At 49.7% G+C, this 27,770-nt stretch overlaps 1 protein-coding gene and 1 pseudogene across 7 annotated transcripts in view; one reads left to right on the forward strand and one right to left on the reverse strand.

Annotated features, from left to right (window-relative positions):
- The window catches only part of MROH1 (maestro heat like repeat family member 1), a 405,085-nt gene that overhangs the window by 168,509 nt on the left and 208,806 nt on the right, over positions 1–27,770 (reverse strand). For all 7 annotated transcript variants that reach the window (XR_014444044.1, XR_014444045.1, XM_083145076.1 and 4 more), the window contains 3 exons: positions 23,671–23,806; positions 14,289–14,401; positions 5,074–5,226 (listed from right to left, as the gene is read on the reverse strand). Coding sequence is in view for 5 of the 7 variants with exons in the window: in XM_083145076.1 (XP_083001202.1) it covers positions 5,074–5,226; positions 14,289–14,401; positions 23,671–23,806 (402 nt within the window). In the remaining 2 variants the exon portion in view is untranslated. The remainder of the gene's footprint in view (positions 1–5,073; positions 5,227–14,288; positions 14,402–23,670; positions 23,807–27,770) is intronic.
- On the forward strand, positions 17,148–17,353 carry LOC146006108 (U2 spliceosomal RNA; annotated as a pseudogene).

Below are 27,770 nucleotides of genomic sequence, written 5' to 3' on the forward strand. Positions count from 1 at the left end.
ACATCGAAGTGATCTGATGAAACACCTGAGGGTGTAAGCTCCATTCCCCTTCCTTGAGCTCCTCCCTGCTCAGGAAGTCGGCTTCTATATTCTCTACTCCTGGAATGAATATAGCTGATACAGCTGGAACATTCTGTTCCGCCCATAGGAAGATTCTGGACACCTCCCACATGGCCAATTTGCTGCGTGTACCGCCCTGGTGATTCAGATACGCCACAGCTGTGGCATTGTCGGTCTGAATCCTCAAAGGGAGGTTCAGTAACCTGTCTCCCACCAAGGAAATCACTTTCCAGACAGCTCTCAGCTCCAAGATGTTGATTGGTAACACTGATTCCTCTGCCGTCCACAGGCCCTGCAGCCTGAGATCCAGGACTACTGCCCCCCAGCCCCTGAGGCTGGCGTCGGTAGTTACTACCAACCAGTCCCAGGTCTGTAATGACCGACCCCACTGAAGGGAATCTACTTCTGTCCACCATTTCAAGGAGTCTCGAGTGTCCGAAGACAGCACTATCATCTCCGACTTCATGGTCAGAGTGTTTCCTGACCAGGCTGACAAAATGCTCCATTGGAACACCCGAGAGTGGAACCTGGCAAATTGAAGCGTCTCGAACGACGCCACCATTTTCCCCAGGAGCTTGAGGCACCTCCATACTGAAATGCTCCGAGCTCTGAGAATCTCCTGGACTAAGGTGACCAGATCCCTGGCCTTTACCTCCGGGAGAAATACCCGATGGAGATGGGTATCCAGTATGACTCCCAAGAATTGGAGCCGCTGTGATGGTACCAACTGAGATTTTTGCAAGTTTAAAATCCAGCCGTGAGCCTGTAAAAAACTGATGGCCTCTGCCAAGTGACTCTGAAGCATGGCTGCTGACTCTGCTTTGAACAGGAGATCGTCCAAATAGGGTATTACTGTGATTCCCCTGAGCCTCAGCACCGCCGCCATCACTGACATTATCTTTGTGAATACCCTTGGTGCGGTTGCTAGCCCAAAGGGTAACGCCCGGAATTGCAAATGCAGGTCTCCTATAGCAAACCTCAACAAGGTCTGATGCTCCGGGTGTATAGGGACGTGCAGATATGCGTCCTGGACATCCATGGACGCCAAAAATTCTCCCTGGTCCAGACTCAGGAGTACTGACCGTAGGGACTCCATTTTGAAATGGTCTACCCATAAGTGAACATTTAGGGACTTCAAATTTAGTATTGGTCTGAAAGACCCGTCTGGTTTGGGCACCAGAAACAGAGTGGAGTAAAAGCCTTTCTTCCACTCTGCCCTGGGAACCGGGGTAACCACCCCTTTCTCCAAAAGGGAGTGAGCTGCTCTCACAAGAGCTGTACGAAGCCGCGCTTCCTTTGGCAAGGATGTGGGAATGAACCTCTTCGGAGGCGGACCTCTGAAAGGGATTTTGTAGCCCTGGGTTATAATATCTAACACCCAGGCATCCTGGTCTAGAGAAGCCCATGCGTCCCTGAAATGTGTGAGACGCCCCCCCACCTTTATCACTGCCGGGCAAAACCCCTGACAGTCATGCGGAGGGTTTGTCCTCTCCTTTGGAGGCAGGCTTCTTGTGAAAGGAACCAAACTTGGACTTTTGTGTCTTGCCCCTAGAGGACTGAAACTTTCCCCTGAATGACTGTCCTCGAAAGGACGCACCACCTCTAGGGGAGGGCCGAAAGGACGGCCTAAAAGCAGAGAATCTGGAAATCTGCTTAGCCGAGGGAGCCGGCAGAAATGTACTTTTGCCGCCCGTGGCCTGTTTAATAATTTCCTCTAATTCAGATCCAAATAGTAACTTCCCCTTGAAAGCTAAAGTTTCTAGGGCCTTTTTGGACTCATTGTCCGCTTCCCAGGCCTTAAGCCAGAGCACTCTCCTGGCATTAATAGAGACTGTGGACACTCTAGTCGCCATTTTAAGAGCTTCCTCCTCTGCTTCCACCACATACTCTGCAGCTGCCTTAATTTTCTCTGCTAGCAGCAATGCACCAGGGTCAGCCTGCAGCATGGTGCATAATTCACCAGCCCACTCAATCATGGCCTTAGAGACCCAGGCTGAAGCAATAAGGGGGCGTAGAGTGAATCCCACCCCTTCAAAAATAGCCTTGAGGTTACCCTCCAGCTTTTTATCCACAGAATCTTTAAAAGCTGCACCGCCTTGTACTGGTAATACAGTAGCCTTGGACAAACGTGCCACTGAAGCGTCCACAACTGGGACCCTTTCCCAGAGCTCCGCATGAGACTCTGGCATGGGGTACAGACTAAGGAATCGCTTAGGCATCTGAAGCCTCTTATCAGGAGTTTTCCAAGCCCCTTCTAACAATTCCTGTAACCCCTCATCTGAAGGAAAAGTAACAGCCTCCTTCCGCTGTCGCTTAAAAACACCTTTAACAGGAGTCTTATCCTCCACAGACAGTTTTAAAGCCTGTTTCACAGCTACAATAAGATCCTCTATACCAGCAGAAGAGGCCTCTTCAAAATCATCACCCTGATCCCAGGGGATATCAGAATACGCTCCCTCCTCCTCATCTACCACAGGAGGCATAGCATAAGACCTTTTAGGGGTCCCTGCAACATCAACATCCATTTTGTCCAGTATTTCACTAAACCTGTTGATCCCCCTCGCAGTATCCTGCATCACCTGAATAAGAGCAGGATCTGCCTGGGTAAGAGGCAAGGAGCCAGACGACTGCTGAGATGATGGCATAGGTCTCTGTGATTCTACCAGCACATCACTCTGCCTGTCCAGAAGCTGCACCAAAGCGTTTACAGACCTGCCTAGGGCACTGGCCCACGCAGGTTCACTCTGCTCTGCCCTATGGTGTTCACTGCCCATGGGTCTCACATCAGCGCAAGTAATACATAAGCCCCCCTTGGCCATCTGCTCAGGAACAAACTTTTGTGTGCAAACATTGCACGCGCTCAGTGCACTAAGGGCTCCCTCCCCCAAAACCACAGCCTGATGCTCAGACATGATGCAAGTGAAATATATATCAATATACACAGTGCAAACAATGTACAAGCGTTTATACAGAGCAATGCACCCAATCACTTAGCTGTCTGTTGGTTTCAACTGCGGGGAAACGATGCCCAGGAAATCCAAGTCACTCTGCCAGGATCAGTAAACCAGCTCAGCTCCGCTGCAAGCGTTCTGAAAGGCGCCAAACACAGAGTGAGGGAAGAGACCAAAGTCCCTGCTGCTGCGGGGTCCGTGACTTTTGGCGCCAACCACCCCCAGCCAGCCGCTCCTTAGGTAGGATTTCCTAGTTCCAGTGTCTCCCCCTCGACTGGGGACCACTTGGAACATGCCTGTCACAACGTTGCTGTCCTCTCATATAGGAGCTCAGCGTGTAAGCTCCGCATAAAATGGCCGACGCCATCACGGAGAGCCTGTCCCCCATGATCCCCACCTAAACGTGGAGCCGGTTTCAGGATACTCCGGAGCCCAGGCAGCTTCTTAAAAGAGGCTGTAAGCGCTGCACAGGGAGGCCAGACAGCGTCTCCCCTGTGCACAGTGAGCTGACAGGACGCGATTCTGTCAGCTCCTGCTGCGCTAGCAGTGTGAGGATTCACTATGAGAATCCTCACACTGTGCCTACCTAGCTAGAGTATAATTAATAAAATAATAAAAATTCCCTAACTACTCTAATTCTTCGGCTGCTCCTGCAGCCCTTTAGAATAGCACCCACTCCAGTGGGCACCTAACACGAACTGAAGAGTCCAGGGATGCAGTAGGGGAGGAGCCTACCCTCTAAAGCTTTAGGATAGGTGCCTGGCTCCTTCGGACCCTCCTACATCCCAGTGTTGAGCTGTGTCACCAGGACCATTGAAAGAGAAACAGGGCACAGCACAGGATATAGAACAGGGTATAGCACATGGTACAGCACATGGCACAGCAGAGGATATAGAACAGGGCACAGCACAGGATATAGAACAGGGCACAATACAGCACATGGCACAGCACAGGATATAGAACAGGGTATAGCACAGGATATAGAACAGGGTATAGCACATGGTACAGCACATGGCACAGCAGAGGATATAGAACAGGGCACAGCACAGGATATAGAACAGGGCACAATACAGCACATGGCACAGCACAGGATATAGAACAGGGTATAGCACAGGATATAGAACGGGTGCCGGATGGGTTCCCGACAGTCGGGATCCCGACAGTCATTTACCTGACGTCGGGATCCCAACTGTCAAAATGCCGACAGCCGGGTGCCCGACGGACACCCGCTATTTTCCCTCGTGGGGGTCCACGACCCCCATAGAGGGAGAATAGAATAGGTGGCTCGCGTAGCGAGCTACCGTGCCCGCAGCGTGGCGAGCGCAGCGAGCCCGCAAGGGTTTTTTTTGCGCTCGCCAAGCTGTCTGACTCCGGGCAGTCGGGATCCCGACGTCGGGATAATGACTGTCGGGATCCCGACTGTCGGAGTCCCATACCACACCCTATAGAACAGGGCAAAGCACATGATACAGCACAGTGCAGGGACCGGCACAGCACAAGGTACAGCACAGGGCACAGCACATGATACAGCACAGTGCAGGGACCAGTACAGCACAAGGTACAGCACATGATACAGCACAGCGCAGGCACCGGCACAGCACAGGGTACAGCACAGGGCACAGCACATGATACAGCACAGTGCAGGGACCAGTACAGCACAAGGTACAGCACAGGGCACGGCACAGCACAGTGCAGGGACCAGTACAGTACAAGGTACAGCACAGGGCACCGCACATGATACAGCACAGCGCAGGCACCGGCACAGCACAAGGTACAGCACAGGGCACAGCACATGATACAGCACAGCGCAGGCACCGGCACAGCACAAGGTACAGCACAGGGCACAGCACATGATACAGCACAGCACAGGGACCAGTACAGCACAAGGTACAGCCACAGCACATGATACAGCACAGCGCAGGGACCGGTACAGCACAGGGCACAGCACATGATACAGCACAGCGCAGGGACCAGTACAGCACAAGGTACAGCACATGATACAGCACAGCCCAGGGACCAGTACAGCACAAGGTACAGCACAGGGCAAAGCGTCACACCCCACCTTCAGTAACAGGATGGTCCCCCGGTCCTTCAGCAGGGAATTTATCATAACCGTAGCCGCTCGGGAGCAGTTGGGGTCCGGATCAGAAAGTCCCTCAAAGGTGACAAAGATGAGGCTGGTCAGCTGCTCTGGTGGCAGCCGCTTCCCAATGATCTGTGTGGAGAGAGGGACCAGATTTATATATACATAAATACACACATACATACACATACATACACATACATACATACATACACACACACACACATACTGTACATACACATACATACATACATACGCATACATACACACATACATACATACATACACACATACTGTACATACATACATACATACATACGCATACACACATACATACATATACACATACACACGCATACATACATACATACACACACACACACATACTGTACATACATACACACACAATATACACTAAACATCGGCACTCACCTTTCCTTTTTTGGGGTGCCCTATGGCTTGTGACCACATTGTTTAAACAAAAATTGTAGGGGCTCTGCACTCACTAAATGAACTGGTATGAACAATGTGGTCACAGTCCTCTTTCTCTTGTCCTTGTGAATGCTGTACATTTGGCTGTGAGGAATAGCACCCCCACTACTGACTACTAGAAAACTGGGGCTCTTAGAAATCCCAGAACATAACTGGTGTGCAGCCACGTAACAAGCTCCATAGAGAAGCCAACGGCCTGGACATCAGAGATCACAGTACATGGAAATGCAGGAGGAGGGACGCACTACCATCCAAAATAAAGTAACCCACCACCCCCCAACCTATGTGTAACCAAACAACCCCCAAAACAAACATCCCTATAACCCCCCACCTTGTATAACCTAACCCCAACCTAGGCATACATGGATCCCAAACATCTTACCCCCCCCCCCCCCCCCCCCAACCATCCATACCAGCTATCTAATTCAATTATACCGGATAAGAGCATGGACTAAAGAGAGGCGGAACCTGAGGTATCCAGCCAAAGCCAAGATTATTATTTCTATGGGGGATGCGAAGGTGCCCGATGTTGGCACCCCTGGGCTATCGCCATTCTGATTTGGCGATAGCCCATTGTAGCCTATGGCTACACATCGCACTGCCCGAGCGGTTGTGCGGTCACAGGAGTCAGCGCATAACCGCGCATGCGCAGGCTTCCGGGTCAGGGCTTCGCAGGGCCTTTCGGAGCCCTGTCCCTGCGCCCTCAAATTGATAAATCCCTGCGGTATCACATGATACCGCAATGCAATGTCTGGCGATGTCATCGCGCCGGCATCGCTATATAATGGTAAATGCGCCCCTAAATCTCTGTCTCCTGTGCTCATCCCAACTAAAATCTGTAACCTCTCTTTCTCTACTGGTATCTTTCCATCATTGTTCAAACATGCAGTTATTACCCCCATTCTACACTTATTACCCCCATCCTGCACTTATTACCCCCATCCTGCACTTATTACCCCCATCCTGCACTTATTACCTCCATCCTGCACTTATTACCCCCATTCTACACTTATTACCCCCATTCTACACTTATTACCCCATCCTGCACTTATTACCCCTATCCTGCACTTATTACCCCTATCCTGCACTTATTACCCCATCCTGCACTTATTACCCCATCCTGCACTTATTACCCCCATCCTGCTCTAATTACCCCCATCCTGCACTTATTACCCCCATCCTGCAATTATTACCACCATTCTACACTTATTGCCCACATTCTACACTTATTACCCCCATCCTGCACTTATTACCCCCATCCTGCACTTATTACCCCCATCCTGCACTTATTACCCCCATCCTGCACTTATTAGCCCCATCCTGCACTTATTACCCCCATTCTACACTTATTACCCCCATCCTGCACTTATTACCCCCATCCTGCACTTATTACCCCCATTCTACACTTATTACCCCCATCCTGCACTTATTACCCCTATCCTGCACTTATTACCCCCATCCTGCACTTATTACTCCCAGTGGCGTAGGTACCGTCAGGCAGCCCCCGCGGTGGCTTGGGCGAGCGAGCATCAGCGGGGTCTGGGGGGGCGCCGGCGCACTGACGTTAGCCTTGGCCACGGGTGCCCCAGCAAGGAAATCCTCTGCACCCTCTGTAAAAATGTAAATGAATGATCACTGCTGCCGCTGGTTACACAACTTGAGGACCAGCGGTACAGTTATCGGGAGGCGCGGGCGCGGTGGCTAGAAGAGCAGCAGCGGCACTGCGGTCCCACCTCCACACTCTGGATGACTCCTCCTCCCGTCATGGCTCACAGCTGGTGACCGGGAACTGCAGCGCGGACCTCACCTGACTCCATTTCATTGAAGAGAGGTAACTGCCCCAGACAGCAGCAGTCTCCGGCTCCCTTCACTTTCCCTGACCTGGCCGACTACAGCCTCTGCACTGCAATCACTACAGCATACTGGCGACCCGGCAAGCAGAGCATCAGCGTCAGTCCTGTCCCTTCACATCCCGGGGGGGGCTTCTTCCAGGCTCCTCCACCCTTCATATGCCGGCAGCTGGTGATCGGGAACAGCAGCGCGGTGCTATATAGAGAGGAGAGGTCACTGCTGCCCCCCTTAACTCTCCCTGACCCCACGGCAGTAAGACAGTTCTGCAGGGGAAGGAGAGTGCTGCTTAGCAGGCGATCCTGAACTGTAAGGTATAATAATGGATGTCAATGTAAGGGGGAAGGGAGGGATGTGTGTATAACCGGGGAGAAATTGGGAAAGGGGGTGGGGGGTGAAAGCACCAAGCATATTAGGGCTGGGCTGATTAACAAAGTATATTAGGGGTACATATGAACTTATAATACAACAGGTCTATGCCACTTCACAATAGTCCATCTGTCTATTCATCTGTGCCCATCCATTTAGGTCCCCCATACGTACATCTGTGCCCCCTCCCGCCCATCCATTTATGTCCCCCCGTACGTACATCTGTGCCCCCTCCCGCCCATCCATTTATGTCCCCCCATACGTACATCTGTGCCCCCTCCCGCCCATCCATTTATGTCCCCCCGTACGTACATCTGTGCCCCCTCCCGCCCATCCCTTTATGTCCCCCCATACGTACATCTGTGCCCCCTCCCGCCCATCCATTTATGTCCCCCCATACGTACATCTGTGCCCCCTCGCGCCCATCCATTTATGTCCCCCCGTACGAACATCTGTGCCCCCTCCCGCCCATCCATTTATGTCCCCCCGTACGTACATCTGTGCCCCCTCCCGCCCATCCATTTATGTCCCCCCATACGTACATCTGTGCCCCCTCCCGTCCATCCATTTATGTCCCCCATACGTACATCTGTGCTCCCTCCCATCCATCTGTATATGCCTCCATATGCTCGTCTGTCCACCTATGCCACCTCCCATCCCTCCATTCTGTCTATGCCCCTTCCAGTCCTTCTGCCTGCCCATCTATGTCCTCTTCTGCCAGTCCGTCTGACTGTCTAAGCCCCTGCCCATCCGTCTATGCCCCTCCCATTGGTCAATATATAACCCTCCCATCTATTTCCCCTCCCTTCTGTCCATCTATGCCCCTCTCATTCTTCTGTCTGTACCATCATACGCTATGGTTCTTTTGTCTGCCCAAGCTCCCAATCTGTCTGTCCATCTATGCCTCCACTCCTGTCCTGTGTTCTAATCTAGTGTCTCTCCTGCTCGGTCGTTCTGTCTCCCTGACAAACCCCTATCTTTTTCTCTCTCCCCGACACTCTCGTTCTCGCTCCCTCCCTCATTAACTTGCTCCTAACACCCTCTTTCTCATTCCCCCCTCTTTGCTGCCCCTAAGGGGAATTGTAGTGACAAAGATTTTGCTATTGGGCCCAGGTAGTTCTAGTTATGCCCCTGGCTGTGAGTAGCACTGACCCTCAGCTGAGCTGTGAGGAGGAGGAGGAACAGTCTGTCATGTGCCCTCTGGCTCCTCCTGCGGTGCTGCGTGTGCACCCATGTGTCTCTGCCCTCTAGGCGGCACTACTGAACCAGACGGTGGCCCCACTGGCAGTGCCGTCTTTCCCATTGGGCCTAATGGGCAGATGCCCAGGTGCCCAAGGATTTTAGTGTGGCATGACCTGAATTTTGACACAATCCGGGTGGCAGGAGATGACTTTTGACTTAATACGGGTGGCATGACGTGAATTTTGGCTCAATCTGGGTGGCATGACGTGAATTTTGGCTCAGTACATGTTGCATAATGTGAATTTTTAAGGTGCCCATACACTAGTAAGATTTATCTTCAGATCTGGCTGGTTGCAACAAAAACCTGGTTATGGATGAGTGACAGTTTTTGGCAGTTTTCCAGCATTTCCAAGCAAATGGTCAACTGTCATTTGCTCTCATCCATAACCATGGTTTTGTTCCAACCAGCCAGATCTGAAGATAAATCTGCGTGTGTATGGCCACCTTTACTCTTTCAGTGTGGCATGATGTGAGTTTTGTCTCAGTCCGGGTGGCATGATGTGAGTTTTGTCTCAGTCCGGGTGGCATGATGTGAGTTTTGTCTCAGTCCGGGTGGCATGATGTGAGTTTTGTCTCAGTCCGGGTGGCATGATGTGAGTTTTGTCTCAGTCCAGGTACCAGGATGTCAATTTTGGCTTAGTCCGGGTAACAGGATGTGAAGTTTGGCTTAGTCTGGGTACCAGGATGTGAACTTTGGCTCAGTCCAGGTGGCATGATGTGAAGTTTGGCACTTTCATTTTGGCATAAAGGTGCCCATATACAGAGTGATCCTGCTTTGCAATGCGATGGGCGGCCTCCCACATTGCAAAGCACGAAAAGTATATGCAGCACGTACTTTTTGAACTAAATCACATTGCATCTAGTTCAGATTGCACGCTGCTTTAGCACATCGCATACGTTTTTAACTAGTTGCGGTGCAATCTAGTTCAAAACGCATGGAGCACATCACTTTATGTATGGGCACCTAAACGTGTATTTTTGCTCCATCCGTGTGGTATAATGTGTTTTTTTGGGCTCATTCCATTTGAATTTTTGCTCATTCCGTGTGGTATAATGTTTAAGGGGCAAGTATAGGGGGTCTACTATTGTGTTGCATAAAGACACGCCCCCTTTTACGTGGCAACGCCTTCGGCACACACATAACCGCAACCTTCACTTTTCCATACCCCCACGTTATGGGAGGGGGGTGAAAAATGGGAGGGGGGGCACCACTCATTTTTTTGGCAGGGGGGAGTAAAATTTCTAGTTACGCCACTGATTACTCCCATCCTGCACTTATTACCCCCATCCTGCACTTATTACCCCTATCCTGCACTTATTACTCCCATCCTGCACTTATTACTCCCATCCTGCACTTATTACTCCCATCCTGCACTTATTACTCCCATCCTGCACTTATTACTCCCATCCTGCACTTATTACCCCCCATTCTGCACTTATTACCCCCATCCTGCACTTATTACTCCCATCCAGCACTTATTACCCCATTCTAAAAAAACACAATTCTGACCCTAACTCTCGAACTACCATCCTATCTCTCAGCTCCGATGCCTCTCCAAGCTACTGGAGAGACTTGTCTACTCTCACCTCACACACTTTCTTAACTCTCACACCCTATTAGACCGTCTTCAGTCAGGCTTTCGTTCCCAACACTCCACTGAGACAGCACTGACTAAAGAGATGAATGATCTGGTAACTGCAAAGTCTAAAGGCCATTACTCACTACTTGTAAGTTCTAATTCTGCTGCGTTCGACACTTTTGACCACTCTCTTCTCATACAAACACTGCACTCTAGGTCTTAAAAAGATACAGCCCTTTCCTGGTTCTCATCTTACCTATCTGATTGCTCTTTCAGTGTTCATTTCTCTGAGTCTACCTCCTCCTCACTATCTCTGTCAGTCGGAGTACCTCAGGGTTCAGCATGCTGGCCACACATCAGACCAACTTTCCTCCAACCATCCAACTAGTTAATTGGATGAAAAATAAAACCTGGTACTGGATAGGAGGAAATGTAATTTGTAATTAAGACATTTGTTCCCAAATTAGAAAATGGACAAAAACTGTCACTCAGACAATGTACTGTAGTTAGACCTATTTGATTTAAAACATTTCACTGAATGTTTTTGTCCATTCTCCTGAATTTGTGAGCAAATTGCTTCTTGGCATTTGGCCCCATACAGTACCAGATTTTCAGTCCAACTAACCAACTAGTTGGAATTGTAGCTTGCAACTGCAAGGAGGACATAACCCTAGCCAGGCAGTAAGTCCTGGGATTGAAGCGGAGAGTTCGACACCAGGTAAAGTAAGTCCTCCAAATGCGATAGGCCCCCACGAGGAAGGTTTCCTCGCCTTCAGCATGGTGGAGATCACTCTCGAGTTAAAGCCCCTGGCTCTTAGCAGGGAGGTCTCAACAGTCACCCCATCAAAGCCAGACGCCTCAAATCTGGGAGTAGACACGGACCCAGAGATAACAGGTCTGGGAGCAGGGGTAGACGAATCGGAGGGGCCACTGACAGGGCCTGCAGATCCTAGAACCAGATCCGTCTGGGTCAATGTGGAACCACCAGAATCAACGTGCTGCCCTCCGCCTACAGGTTGCGGATCACTTGCAGGAGGAGTGAAATTGGCAGGAATGCGTACATCAGTGTGAACGGCCACAGGGTGGACAGGGCGTCCACCAGGCAAGCCCCTGGGTCATGAGAACTGTAAAGATTTTGGCGAGAGGCCATCAAGTCCACCTCGGGCAGGCCCCACCGTCGTACCACCATCTGGAACACCTCCGGAACGAGGGCCCATTCGCCAGTATACACCGTCGTACCACCATCTAGAACACCTCCGGATGGAGGGCCTATTCACCAGTATACATCGTCGTACCACCATCTGGAACACCTCCGGATGGAGGGCCTATTCGCCGGATGGAGGGCCCATTCGCCAGTATACAGAGAACTATATTAGGTCATCAGGAAGGTTTGGGAGGTACCAAATAGGAAGTTTAGCTTGCCTAAAATCCTCTACACTGCCCATTCCTACTGCGTACCTTAAGGACCCAGCTGATTGGACGTTGAAGTACTTCCGAAAGCTCATTTACACCACTTCCGGTGCAGCAGGTCGGCCTGACCTAGCCTGGGTGGCTAAGGCTTTAGTTGAGTGGACTACTCTCGCGGTGGATGCTGCCGAGGGGGTGTCTGCAGAAACCCTGCTGCCTACTATTGATTAGGTGCGTCAGGCTGCACTTTACCTGGGAAAGGCAGCTCTGGTTTCCGCCACTCTCAACTTCGGCTGTAGCTGCACGCAAATCTCTATGGCTGCGCTCTTGGAAGACGGACCCGGACTCTAAACAAATTTAGAAGCTCTTCCCTTCGAGGGTTCCCTATTATTTGGACCAGAGCAGGAAAAAATGGTAGCTACGGTAGCAGCATCTAAGGCTGCTTTCCCGCCGTCTGCCCCTACCCCGCGTTCCTTTCCAGTCCTTTCACCTTCAGGGCTGGAGCAGGGGACAGGCCTCCTCTTGATCTCTACAGGAAGCCAGATCCACCAAACCCAAGGGTGAGCTTCCCCAGGCCAACAGACGCCCTGATCCTAAGCCAGTGGTAAAACAATCCGCATGACAGGGTGGGACACCACCTGGGGGATCCCAAGGTGGGCTGATATCTGTTTTCGGCCATCTGGCTAGAATCCACAACAGAAGCTTGGGTTTGGGAAGTGGTCTCTCGGAGCTACTCCTCTTTCTGGTGACGCCCACCAAGCTCATTCTTTTCCACGAGCCTCTCATCGAACCTGAAAACGCGCAGGGCTGTGGAGCAGTCCGTTCAAAAGCTGTTCCTGTCAGGAGTCATTGTACCCGTCCCCTTAGCTCAAACTTGAAATGGCTCAACAATTTTTTTGCGCCTTTTTTGCGCCTGTCTACCACCCCTCGGGTGTTCACAAAGGTCATGGCCGTGATGGCCAGCAGTCTGCGCAACCAGGGTGTCCAAATACTCCCGTATCTGGAGGACCTGTTAATTCTTGTGGAATCTGCAGATGTTCTCCAGAACCACCTGGCCATAGTGGTGCATCTCCTGAAGCGCCACGGCTGGGTCATCAATTGGCCCAAGTCTTCCCTGCTTTCGGCTCAGTCTATGGTCCATCTGTGGGCCAGGTTAGATACGGTTCGTCAGAGGATCTACCTTTCGGTGGAATGCCGTCTGGCTCTGCAGTCCCGGATCCGGCGTCTCCACTCTCCCCAGCGGGTGTCTGTGCATGCCTGCACGAGGGTCCTGGGTTTGATAGTATTGGACTTCGACATGGCAGAATATGCTCAGTTCTACTCCCGCCCGCTACAGCAGAAGATTCTCTCCAAGTGGTAAGGATCATACCACAACATCTGGGCCCAGACGTTAGCTTTGTCTCCAACGGTACTTGTGGCTCCTGGACCGGAACCTCACTCTGGGGAGGCCTTTCTGGATCCACCAGTGGACTCTTCTCACCACGGATGCCAGCCTCCGTGGTTGGGGGCTGTCACTTGCCAGAGGTCTTTCCAGGCAAGTCCAGTTGGACAATGCTATGACGGTGGCTTATATCAACTACCTGGGCGACACTCGCAGTCAGGCCACCATGGAGGAAGCATCCAGCATCTTTCAGTGGGCAGAGAAGATCCCTGCTCTCTCAGCGATCTTTATCTTTATCCAGGGAGTCCTGAATTGGGAAGCGGACTTCTTCAGCCGTCAGACTCGCCATGGATGAGGACGGCATCAACTAGCTGCGCCATCATCTGTCTGAGTGATGCGGCCCAAGCAGGCTCCTGTGAGGAGGCCTATGTATTGTAGCAGCTCGCGTAGAAGGTTGTCCTGTACAAAATCCTGGGGGTATAGGCCCGCACTACAGGCTGTGCATGACAGCAATGGCGGGGATGCGGTGCGTGCCGGGTGCCCTATTACTGGCACTGCTGTACACACATGAGAAGGGGAGGAGCCTGGTCTGCCAGGGAGGCAGGAGAAGTTTAACCTTGGGTGCTGGAAGCTTTCTCTCCCACTCCACTACCCAGCGTTAGCCCTGTGGCCCCTGATGTGTCCCGAAGAAAAAATAATAATTATAATATTTGCCCAACATCTATGTCTACATATTTCTACAAATCCCATAAAGCATTGCACAGACAGGCCATACAATGTACAGGATCCCTGTGACATCCTATTGGCACGCAGGGAGCAGTTACCCAGCATCCTGTGCATCCAGCAATGCTCCGCCACCTTCTGCTCGCACTCACCATGGCGATATTGTAGCACGTGTGGAACAGGGCGCTGGAGTCCGGATTCTGGAGACCTTGCTTGAACGTCTGTAGCTTCTCTATCAGTTCATCCTTGTGATCTGGAGCAAACCCTGTATGTAAGAGACGTGTGTACAGGTGACATATGTACAGATGTGTCCTCCATGTGCTGGATATCACGTGACATATAACACATAAGCCCTGTATGTAAGAGACGTGTGTACAGGTGACATATGTACAGATGTGTCCTCCATGTGCTGGATATCACGTTACATATAACACACAAGCCCTGTATGTAAGAGACGTGTGTACAGGTGACATATGTACAGATGTGTCCTCCATGTGCTGGATATCACGTTACATATAACACACAAACCCTGTATGTAAGAGACGTGTGTACAGGTGACATATGTACAGATGTATCCTCCATGTGCTGGATATCATGTGACATATAACACACAAGCCCTGTATGTAAGAGATGTGTGTACAGGTGACATATGTACAGATGTGTCCTCCATGTGCTGGATATCATGTGACATATAACACACAAGCCCTGTATGTAAGAGACGTGTGTACAGGTGACATTTGTACAGATGTGTCCTCCATGTGCTGGATATCACGTGACATATAACACACAAGCCCTGTATGTAAGAGACGTGTGTACAGGTGACATATGTACAGATGTGTCCTCCATGTGCTGGATATCACGTGACATATAACAAACAAGCCCTGTATGTAAGAGACGTGTGTACAGGTGACATATGTACAGATGTGTCCTCCATGTGCTGGATATCACGTTACATATAACACACAAGCCCTGCATGTAAGAGACGTGTGTACAGGTGACATATGTACAGATGTGTCCTCCATGTGCTGGATATCACGTGACATATAACACACAAGCCCTGTATGTAAGAGACGTGTGTACAGGTGACATATGTACAGATGTGTCCTCCATGTGCTGGATATCACGTGACATATAACACATAAGCCCTGTATGTAAGAGACGTGTGTACAGGTGACATATTTACAGATGTGTCCTCCATGTGCTGGATATCACGTGATATATAACACACAAGCCCTGTATGTAAGAGACGTGTGTACAGGTGACATATGTATAGATGTGTCCTCCATGTGCTGGATATCACGTGACATATAACACACAAGCCCTGTATGTAAGAGACGTGTGTACAGGTGACATATGTACAGATGTGTCCTCCATGTGCTGGATGTCACGTTACATATAACACACAAGCCCTGTATGTAAGAAACGTGTGTACAGGTGACATATGTACAGATGTGTCCTCCATGTGCTGGATATCACGTGACATATAACACACAAGCCCTGTATGTAAGAGACGTGTGTACAGGTGACATATGTACAGATGTGTCCTCCATGTGCTGGATATCACGTTACATATAACACACAAACCCTGTATGTAAGAGACGTGTGTACAGGTGACATATGTACAGATGTGTCCTCCATGTGCTGGATATCACGTTACATATAACACACAAGCCCTGTATGTAAGAGACGTGTGTACAGGTGACATATGTACAGATGTGTCCTCCATGTGCTGGATATCACGTGACATATAACACATAAACCCTGCATGTAAGAGACGTGTGTACAAGTGACATATGTACAGATGTGTCCTCCATGTGCTGGATGTCACGTTACATATAACACACAAGCCCTGTATGTAAGAGACGTGTGTACAGGTGACATATGTACAGATGTGTCCTCCATGTGCTGGATGTCACGTTACATATAACACACAAGCCCTGTATGTAAGAGACGTGTGTACAGGTGACATATGTATAGATGTGTCCTCCATGTGCTGGATATCACGTGACATATAACACACAAGCCCTGTATGTAAGACATGTGTACAGGTGACATATGTACAGATGTGTCCTCCATGTGCTGGATGTCACGTGACATATAACACACAAGCCCTGTATGTAAGAGACGTGTGTACAGGTGACATATGTATAGATGTGTCCTCCATGTGCTGGATATCACGTTACATATAACACACAAGCCCTGTATGTAAGAGACGTGTGTACAGGTGACATATGTACAGATGTGTCCTCCATGTGCTGGATGTCACGTTACATATAACACATAAGCCCTGCATGTAAGAGACGTGTGTACAGGTGACATATGTACAGATGTGTCCTCCATGTGCTGGATATCACGTTACATATAACACACAAGCCCTGTATGTAAGAGACGTGTGTACAGGTGACATATGTATAGATGTGTCCTCCATGTGCTGGATATCACGTTACATATAACACACAAGCCCTGTATGTAAGAGACGTGTGTACAGGTGACATATGTATAGATGCGTCCTCCATGTGCTGGATATCACGTTACATATAACACACAAGCCCTGTATGTAAGAGACGTGTGTACAGGTGACATATGTACAGATGTGTCCTCCATGTGCTGGATGTCACGTTACATATAACACACAAGCCCTGTATGTAAGAGACGTGTGTACAGGTGACATATGTATAGATGTGTCCTCCATGTGCTGGATATCACGTTACATATAACACACAAGCCCTGTATGTAAGAGAGGTGTGTACAGGTGACATATGTACAGATGTGTCCTCCATGTGCTGGATATCACGTTACATATAACACACAAGCCCTGTATGTAAGAGACGTGTGTACAGGTGACATATGTACAGATGTGTCCTCCATGTGCTGGATATCACGTGACATATAACACACAAGCCCTGCATGTAAGAGACGTGTGTACAGGTGACATATGTACAGATGTGTCCTCCAGGTGCTGGATGTCACGTGACATATAACACATAAGCCCTGCATGTAAGAGACGTGTGTACGCTTCTCGGCCTCTTGGCTAAGATCAAGTGTAGTATCTGTTCTTATCAGTGGGTATGGACTGGCCTCTGGCAGAGAATAGAGAAAGGTTGGACTGAGTAGCTGCTCTGATGGGCGGAGGGTTGGGACCCCTCTTTTTTGCCTGGGAGTGGTGAAAAGTCTGGCTGAGTACCTTCACCTCTGCCAGTGGTAGGAGGTGTTGTTTCCGTAAACCCACTGGTGAGAGGGGGGGGGGGGAGAAACACTGGGCCTAGTAGTTTGACTCTCTTGACAGGGTACTTAGCCCCTGAAGGATGAGACAGCGAAAGGCTCAGTCTAGTATCCATTCCCAAGGAGCGGAGAAAGGCTGGGACTGAGTAGATGGCTCCTGTTCCAGAGGTTCGTAGCCTCTGATGGGGAGACCGCGAAAGGCCCAGCTTAGTACCTTAACCTTGGGACACTGAGACTGAGTAGATTGCTCTTCCGAGGAGGTCGCAGCCCCTAAAGGAGTCAGTCGAAAAGCCCAGTGGAGTACCCATTCCCATGCCAGGGGCTGGAAAATGCCCTACGATGGGAGCAGAGAAACCTTGGTCGGACGCTGATCGGTCAGTTGCTTGGAGTCCGAGGCTGCACTGTGCCCCCGGGGAAACTCGGGGGTGCCGAACATGCACGGGTGATCCCAAAATCACCATGCACTAGTAAGCACTTGCACTGCGCACTTCCCTTCAGGTAGCGCTTCACGTCCTTATCTCGTCCTTTTGGATGGGGTAGGACAATTTTTCACACCCCCACCCCGGCCTTCTGGCTGAGGTCTTTATTATTTATTTCTCTTCCCCTCTCACGTTCCTCACTTTTCACGTTCCTTGTTTTTTGTAGTTTTGTCACGTTTTTTTTGGGTAGTGTGGTCGACCCTTTCGGGCCTTCCATTTCCCCAATGTGCCGAAGCTCTCGCCTTTTGGGGAGAGCTTCGGTCCCCCGAGGACGACCCCGAGCCGCAAGGCGGAGGGAAGTCCACTGAGGGTCTCTCCAAACCTTCGGGTGCGGAGGACCCACCATCCTAACCCTTCCGGGGGTTGAGGAATGAGGGTCGCTCTAAGCTTCGACGAAGAGGACCCACCGTTCCCTATTTTCCCCTCTTCGGCCTTATGGTTGAGAGGGGTTAGGGGAAAAACGGGGCCCGTCTCCTTCGGGAGATGGCCCAATTCGATCGCACGGCCCCCTTTGCACGTGTTCAGGCACAGCACTGGTGGTAGGGAGCACACCTGGGGCTCCTGAGTTTTTTCAAACTCATAAGGGGTTACTATTGTGTTGCATCATTTGTATAAGGGGTATATGTTGTGGTAAACTTAGGTGACCACATAAAAGGTGCTGAAATGTTGTCTACCAAATTTCAGCTTTCAGTATTTTTTCTATGACCGGAGTGCCGCCTTACCCCGCAAGTATCGGCATCCTGCGGGTGTACCTTTGGAGGGCACCCACCAATATACAGTATCTCCCTGCATTTTTCCTATGCCAGCCCCCTGCCTTTTCCAGGCATATATAATTAGTTGAAAGTATGTACACAAAGAGAGACACACCCATGAGCAGACCACCCAACCAGAACACTGGCCACACCTTCCACATTATTAGGTGCTGGCCGCAGCCCCTGTCATTGCGCATAATAGGCCCGTGATCATTTTCAGCTCCAGGCCCATTTAGACCTTAATCTGGCTCTGCACGTTACATATAACATACAAGCTCTGTGTTACTATGTCTTCAGGTTCGTACACACGGTTAGATCGGAAGATCAATGTACTATATAGTGTTGCCTGGGAAGACTATTTTTCTTTTTGATTTCCATTATAAGTGAACGCGCATCGGGATCGAATCTCCATCGAATGCTGCTAAAAATGATCATTCGATTTTGATTTGATTTTGCCTCTATAACCAAAATTGAATAGAAAAATAGTGCAAATCTCACCGTGTGTATATTCTATTACACAATATATCTTCTAAGCACACCAAAGCAAACAAGCAGCTCTCTGATTAATATGTTCTGTGTATACTGTGTGTGACCGCGGCTGTATCTGTATACGGAATGCTGTGTTACAGTGTCAGTAATATGATATGTGGTGTGTGTATACTGTGTGTGACCGCGGCTGTATCTGTATACAGAATGCTGTGTTACAGTGTCTGAAATATGATATGTGGTGTGTGTACACTGTGTGTGACCGCGGCTGTATCTGTATACAGAATGCTGCGTTACAGTGTCAGTAATATGATATGTGGTGTGTGTATACTGTGTGTGACCGCGGCTGTATCTGTATGCGGAATGCTGTGTTACAGTGTCAGTAATATGATATGTGGTGTGTGTATACTGTGTGTGACCGCGGCTGTATCTGTATACGGAATGCTGTGTTACAGTGTCAGTAATATGGTATGTGGTGTGTGTATACTGTGTGTGACCGCGGCTGTATCTGTATGCGGAATGCTGTGTTACAGTGTCAGTAATATGATATGTGGTGTGTGTGTACACTGTGTGTGACTGCGGCTGTATCTGTATACGGAATGCTGTGTTACAGTGTCAGTAATATGATATGTGGTGTGTGTACACTGTGTGTGACCGCGGCTGTATCTGTATACGGAATGCTGTGTTACAGTGTCTGAAATATGATATGTGATGTGTGTACACTGTGTGTGACCGCGGCTGTATCTGTATACGGAATGCTGTGTTACAGTGTCTGAAATATGATATGTGGTGATGTGTGTATACTGTGTGTGACAGCGGCTGTATCTGTATACGGAATGCTGCATTACAGTGTCAGTAATATGATATTTGGTGTGTGTATACTGTGTGTGACCGCGGCTGTATCTGTATACGGAATGCTGTGTTACAGTGTCAGTAATATGATATGTGGTGTGTGTGTATACTGTGTGTGACTGCAGCTGTATCTGTATACGGAATGCTGTGTTACAGTGTCTGAAATGTGATGTGTGTACACTGTGTGTGACCGCGGCTGTATCTGTATACGGAATGCTGCATTACAGTGTCAGTAATATGATATGTGGTGTGTGTACACTGTGTGTGACCGCGGCTGTATCTGTATACGGAATGCTGTGTTACAGTGTCGGTAATATGATATGTGGTGTGTGTGTATACTGTGTGTGACCGCGGCTGTATCTGTATACGGAATGATGTGTTACAGTGTCTGAAATATGATATGTGGTGTGTGTATACTGTGTGTGACCGCGGCTGTATCTGTAAACGGAATGATGTGTTACAGTGTCAGTAATATGATATGTGGTGTGTTTATACTGTGTGTGACCGCGGCTGTATCTGTATACGGAATGCTGTGTTACAGTGTCGGTAATATGATATGTGGTGTGTGTGTGTGTATACTGTGTGTGACCGCGGCTGTATCTGTATACGGAATGATGTGTTACAGTGTCTGAAATATGATATGTGGTGTGTGTATACTGTGTGTGACCGCGGCTGTATCTGTAAACGGAATGATGTGTTACAGTGTCAGTAATATGATATGTGGTGTGTTTATACTGTGTGTGACCGCGGCTGTATCTGTATACGGAATGATGTGTTACAGTGTCAGTAATATGATATGTGGTGTGTTTATACTGTGTGTGACCGCGGCTGTATCTGTATATGGAATGCTGCGTTACAGTGTCAGTAATATGATATGTGGTGTGTTTATACTGTGTGTGACCGCGGCTGTATCTGTATACGGAATGCTGCATTACAGTGTCAGTAATATGATATGTGGTGTGTGTACACTGTGTGTGACCGTGGCTGTATCTGTATACGGAATGATGTGTTACAGTGTCAGTAATATGATATGTGGTGTGTTTATACTGTGTGTGACCGCGGCTGTATCTGTATACGGAATGATGTGTTACAGTGTCTGTAATATGATATGTGATGTGTATACTGTGTGTGACCGCGGCTGTATCTGTATACGGAATGCTGTGTTACAGTGTCAGTAATATGATATGTGGTGTGTGTACACTGTGTGACCGCGGCTGTATCTGTATACGGAATGCTGTGTTACAGTGTCTGTAATATGATATGTGATGTGTATACTGTGTGTGACCGCGGCTGTATCTGTATACGGAATTCTGTGTTACAGTGTCAGTAATATGATATGTGATGTGTGTATACTGTGTGTGACAGCGGCTGTATCTGTATACGGAATGATGTGTTACAGTGTCAGTAATATGATATGTGATGTGTGTATACTGTGTGACTGCGGCTGTATCTGTATACGGAATGTTACATTGCAGTGTCAGTAATATGATATGTGGTGTGTGTGTATACTGTGTGTGTGACAGCGGCTGTATCTGTATACGGAATGCTGTGTTACAGTGTCAGTAATATGATATGTGGTATGTGTATACTGTGTGTGACCGCGGCTGTATCTGTATACGGAATGCTGTGTTACAGTGTCAGTAATATGATATGTGGTGTGTTTATACTGTGTGTGACCGCGGCTGTATCTGTATACGGAATGATGTGTTACAGTGTCAGTAATATGATATGTGGTGTGTTTATACTGTGTGTGACCGCGGCTGTATCTGTATACGGAATGATGTGTTACAGTGTCAGTAATATGATATGTGGTGATGTGTGTATACTGTGTGTGACCGCGGCTGTATCTGTATACGGAATGCTGTGTTACAGTGTCAGTAATATGGTATGTGGTGTGTGTGTATACTGTGTGTGACAGCGGCTGTATCTGTATACGGAATGCTGTGTTACAGTGTCAGTAATATGATATGTGGTGTGTGTATACTGTGTGTGACCGCGGCTGTATCTGTATACGGAATGCTGTGTTACAGTGTCAGTAATATGATATGTGATGTGTGTATACTGTGTGTGACTGCAGCTGTATCTGTATGCGGAATGCTGTGTTACAGTGTCAGTAATATGATATGTGGTGTGTGTCTATACTGTGTGTGACCGCGGCTGTATCTGTATACGGAATAATGTGTTACAGTGTCAGTAATATGATATGTGGTGTGTGTATACTGTGTGTGACAGCGGCTGTATCTGTATACAGAATGATGTGTTACAGTGTCAGTAATATGATATGTGGTGTGTGTATACTGTGTGTGACCGCGGCTGTATCTGTATACGGAATGATGTGTTACAGTGTCAGTAATATGATATGTGGTGTGTGTATACTGTGTGTGACCGCGGCTGTATCTGTATACGGAATGATGTGTTATAGTGTCAGTAATATGATATGTGGTGTGTGTATACTGTGTGTGACCGCGGCTGTATCTGTATAAGGAATGCTGTGTTACAGTGTCAGTAATATGATATGTGGTGTGTGTATACTGTGTGTGACCACGGCTGTATCTGTATACGGAATGCTGTGTTACAGTGTCAGTAATATGATATGTGGTGTGTGTGTATACTGTGTGTGACCGCGGCTGTATCTGTATACGAAATGATGTGTTACAGTGTCAGTAATATGATATGTGGTGTGTGTGTATACTGTGTGTGACCGCGGCTGTATCTGTATACGGAATGATGTGTTACAGTGTCAGTAATATGATATGTGGTGTGTGTATACTGTGTGACCGCGGCTGTATCTGTATACGGAATGATGTGTTACAGTGTCAGTAATATGATATGTGGTGTGTGTATACTGTGTGACCGCGGCTGTATCTGTATACGGAATGATGTGTTACAGTGTCAGTAATATGATATGTGGTGTGTGTGTATACTATGGCAGGTATTCAATGCCGGTGCGAGCGGCCGGCGAGGGGGTTAAACTGCGAGGATCACAGAAAACCGGTGATCCTCGCAGTTTAACCCCCGCGCCGGCCGCTCGCACTATGCAACGTTCCGGGGGAATCCTCGCAGTCACAGAACGGCGAGGATTCCCCTAAACTGCGAGAGCCGCGGCTAGTGCAGCAAACTCGCTGTAATTAGCCTCGATTCTCGCAGCTTTTGGAGGCACATTCGCAAATTCCCCCTCGCTCAAAAAACGGAGCGAGGGGGAATTTGCGAATGCGGGGGGTCAGTTGAATACTGACAGGGTGAGCGGTGACTGCGAGCAAAAAGTCCTGCTCGCAGTCACCGCTCGCCCACGGCATTGAATATATGCCTATGTGTGACCGCGGCTGTATATGTATATAGAATGCTCTGTTACAGTGTCAGTAATATGGTATGTGGTGTGTGTGTATACTGTGTGTGACCGCGGCTGTATATGTATACGGAATGCTGCGTTACAGTGTCAGTAATATGATATGTGGTGTGTGTATACTGTATGTGTGTGTACTATGTATGTGTACTGTGTGTGTGTGTATACTGTGTGTGTACTGTGTGTATACTGTGTGTGTGTACTGTGTGTGTATATTGTGTGTATATACTGTGTTCGTGTACTATGTATGTGTACTGTGTGTATACTACGTGTGTGTGTGTGTGTGTGTGTGTGTACTGTGTGTATACTGTGTTTGTATACTGTGTGTGTATATTGTGTGTATATACTGTGTGTGTATACTGTGTAATGTAGATTACACACGCCGAATGCCATCACTGACCTTCATATCTCAGCTGAATATACAGCAGGTAGTAGATACAGTCTACGGTGCTTTGACGGATGGAGGGGACAGAGTCTGAACAGCGGGTGGACAAACGGCCAATCAGCAGCCCCAGGTTGTAGAACGATACCACGCACTGTGGCCAGACAGAGACACACATGAGACACAAGTACCAGAGACCCTCAGCCATTGCCCAATATAAAGGGGGTCCGACAGTCACAGGGTAGAGCTAGTATATCAGTGGCAGCAGTCTCACACACACTCATGGGGGGGATCAGAAAGACAGGGTGCTAACACTGACAGGGGGACCCCACACTTCAATGTCATGCTTCATTACCCATCATGTCACTGCCCCTGTCACATGCAGCCCTGTCCTCACTGACACATCACTCATCTCCTGATATACTCTGTGCTGCTGAGGACCCTGCTCCTCCCACTATATAACTCTCAGTCTGTGGCTTCCTGCTGCCTCCATCCCCCTCCTCACATCATGTCACTGCCCCTGTCACATGCAGCCCTGTCCTCACTGACACATCATCCATCTCCTGATATACTCTGTGCTGCTGGGGACCCTGCTCCTCCCACTATATAGCTCTCAGTCTGTGGCTTCCTGCTGCCCCCATTCCCCTCCTCACATGTCACTGCCCCTGTCACATGTAGCCCTGTCCTCACTGACACATAACTCCTCCTGATATACTCTGTGCTGCTGGGGACCAAGCTCCTCCCACTATATAACTCTCAGTCTGTGGCTTCCTGCTGCCTCCATTCCCCTCCTCACATCATGTCACTGCCCCTGTCACATGCAGCCCTGTCCTCACTGACACATCCCTCATCTCCTGATATACTCTGTGCTGCTGGGGACCCTGCTCCTCCCACTATATAACTATCAGTCTGTGGCTTCCTGCTGCCTCCATTCCCCTCCTCCCATCATGTCACTGCCCCTGTCACATGCAGCCCTGTCCTCACTGACACATCATCCATCTCCTGATATACTATGTGCTGCTGGGGACCCTGCTCCTCCCACTATATAGCTCTCAGTCTGTGCCTTCCTGCTGCCCCCATTCCACTCCTCACATGTCACTGCCCCTGTCACATGCAGCCCTGTCCTCACTGACACATAACTCCTCCTGATCTACTCTGTGCTGCTGGGGACCAAGCTCCTCCCACTATATAACTCTCAGTCTGTGGCTTCCTGCTGCCTCCATTCCCCTCCTCCCATCATGTCACTGCCCCTGTCACATGCAGCCCTGTCCTCACTGACACATCCCTCATCTCCTGATATACTCTGTGCAGCTGGGGACCCTGCTCCTCCCACTATATAACTATCAGTCTGTGGCTTCCTGCTGCCTCCATTCCCCTCCTCCCATCATGTCACTGCCCCTGTCACATGCAGCCCTGTCCTCACTGACACATCCCTCATCTCCTGATACACTCTGTGCTGCTGGAGACCCTGCTCCTCCCACTATATAACTCTCAGTCTGTGGCTTCCTGCTGCCCCCATTCCCCTCCTCACATCATGTCACTGCCCCTGTCACATGCAGCCCTGTCCTCACTGACACATCACTCATCTCCTGATATACTCTGTGCTGCTGGGGAGCCTGCTCCTCCCACTATATAACTGTCAGTCTATGGCTTCTTGCTGCCTCCATTCCCCTCCTCACATCATGTCACTGCCCCTGTCACATGCAGCCCTGTCCTCACTGACACATCCCTCATCTCCTGATATACTCTGTGCTGCTGGGGACCCTGCTCCTCACACTATATAACTCTCCGTCTGTGGCTTCCTGCTGCCTCCATTCCCCTCTTCACATCATGTCACTGCCCCTGTCACATGCAGCCCTGTCCTCACGGACACATCCCTCATCTCCTGATATACTCTGTGCTGCTGGGGACCCTGCTCCTCACACTATATAACTCTCCGTCTGTGGCTTCCTGCTGCCTCCATTCCCCTCTTCACATCATGTCACTGCCCCTGTCACATGCAGCCCTGTCCTCACTGACACATCATCCATCTCCTGATATACTCTGTGCTGCTGGGGACCCTGCTCCTCCCACTATATAGCTCTCAGTCTGTGGCTTCCTGCTGCCCCCATTCCCCTCCTCACATCATATCACTGCCCCTGTCACATACAGCTCTGTCCTCACTGACACATCCCTCGTCTCCTGATATACTCTGTGCTGCTAGGGACCCTGCTCCTCCCACTATATAACTCTCCGTCTGTGGCTTCCTGCTGCCCCCATTCCCCTCCTCACATCATGTCACTGCCCCTGTCACATGCAGCCCTGTCCTCACTGACACATCACTCATCTCCTGATATACTCTGTGCTGCTGGGGACCCTGCTCCTCCCATATAACTCTCAGCCTGTGGCTTCCTGCTGCCGCCATTCCCCTCCTCACTTCATGTCACTGCCCCTGTCACATGCAGCCCTGTCCTCACTGACACATCATCCATCTCCTGATATACTCTGTTCTGCTGAGGACCCTGCACCTCCCACTATATAACTCTCAGTCTGTGGCTTCCTGCTGCCCCCATTCCCCTCCTCACATCATGTCACTGCCCCTGTCACATGCAGCCCTGTCCTCACTGACACATCACCCATCTCCTGATATACTCTGTGCTGCTGGGATCCTGCCCCTCCTACTATATAACTATCAGTCTGTGGCTTCCTGCTGCCTCCATTCCCCTCCTCACATCATGTCACTGCCCCTGTCACATGCAGCCCTGTCCTCACTGACACATCCCTCGTCTCCTGATATACTCTGTGCTGCTAGGGACCCTGCTCCTCCCACTATATAACTCTCCGTCTGTGGCTTCCTGCTGCCTCCATTCCCCTCTTCACATCATGTCACTGCCCCTGTCACATGCAGCCCTGTCCTCACTGACACATCATCCATCTCCTGATATACTCTGTGCTGCTGGGGACCCTGCTCCTCACACTATATAACTGTCAGTCTGTGGCTTCCTGCTGCCTCCATTCCCCTCCTCACATCATGTCACTGCCCCTGTCACATGCAGCCCTGTCCTCACTGACACATCATCCATCTCCTGATATACTCTGTGCTGCTGGGGACCCTGCTCCTCCCACTATATAACTGTCAGTATGTGGCTTCCTGCTGCCTCCATTCCCCTCCTCACATCATGTCACTGCCCCTGTCACATGCAGCCCTGTCCTCACTGACACATCACTCATCTCCTGATATACTCTGTGCTGCTGGGGACCCTGCTCCCCCCACTATATAACTCTCAGTCTGTGGCTTCCTGCTGCCCCCATTCCCCTCCTCACATCATGTCACTGCCCCTGTCACATGCAGCCCTGTCCTCACTGACACATCATCCATCTCCTGATATACTCTGTTCTGCTGAGGACCCTGCACCTCCCACTATATAACTCTCAGTCTGTGGCTTCCTGCTGCCTCCATTCCCCTCCTCACATCATGTCACTGCCCCTGTCACATGCAGCCCTGTCCTCACTGACACATCACTCATCTCCTGATATACTCTGTTCTGCTGAGGACCCTGCACCTCCCACTATATAACTCTCAGTCTGTGGCTTCCTGCGGCCCCCATTCCCCTCCTCACATCATGTCACTGCCCCTGTCACATGCAGCCTGTCCTCACTGACACATCACTCATCTCCTGATATACTCTGTGCTGCTGAGGACCCTGCTCCTCCCACTATATAACTGTCAGTATGTGGCTTCCTGCTGCCTCCATTCCCCTCCTCACATCATGTCACTGCCCCTGTCACATGCAGCCCTGTCCTCACTGATACATCACTCATCTCCTGATATACTCTGTGCTGCTGGGAACCCTGCTCCTCCCACTATATAACTCTCAGTCTGTGGCTTCCTGCTGCCCCCATTCCCCTCCTCACATCATGTCACTGCCCCTGTCACATGCAGCCCTGTCCTCACTGACACATCACTCATCTCCTGATATACTCTGTGCTGCTGGGGACCCAGCTCCTCCCACTATATAACTCTCAGTCTTTGGCTTCCTGCTGCCCCCATTCCTCTCCTCACATCATGTCACTGCCCCTGTCACATGCTGCCCTGTCCTCACTGACACATCACTCATCTCCTGATATACTCTGTGCTG

This window comes from Crinia signifera, chromosome 5 (genome assembly GCF_055691185.1).
Source record: "Crinia signifera chromosome 5, ASM5569118v1, whole genome shotgun sequence".
NCBI lineage: Eukaryota > Metazoa > Chordata > Amphibia > Anura > Myobatrachidae > Crinia > Crinia signifera.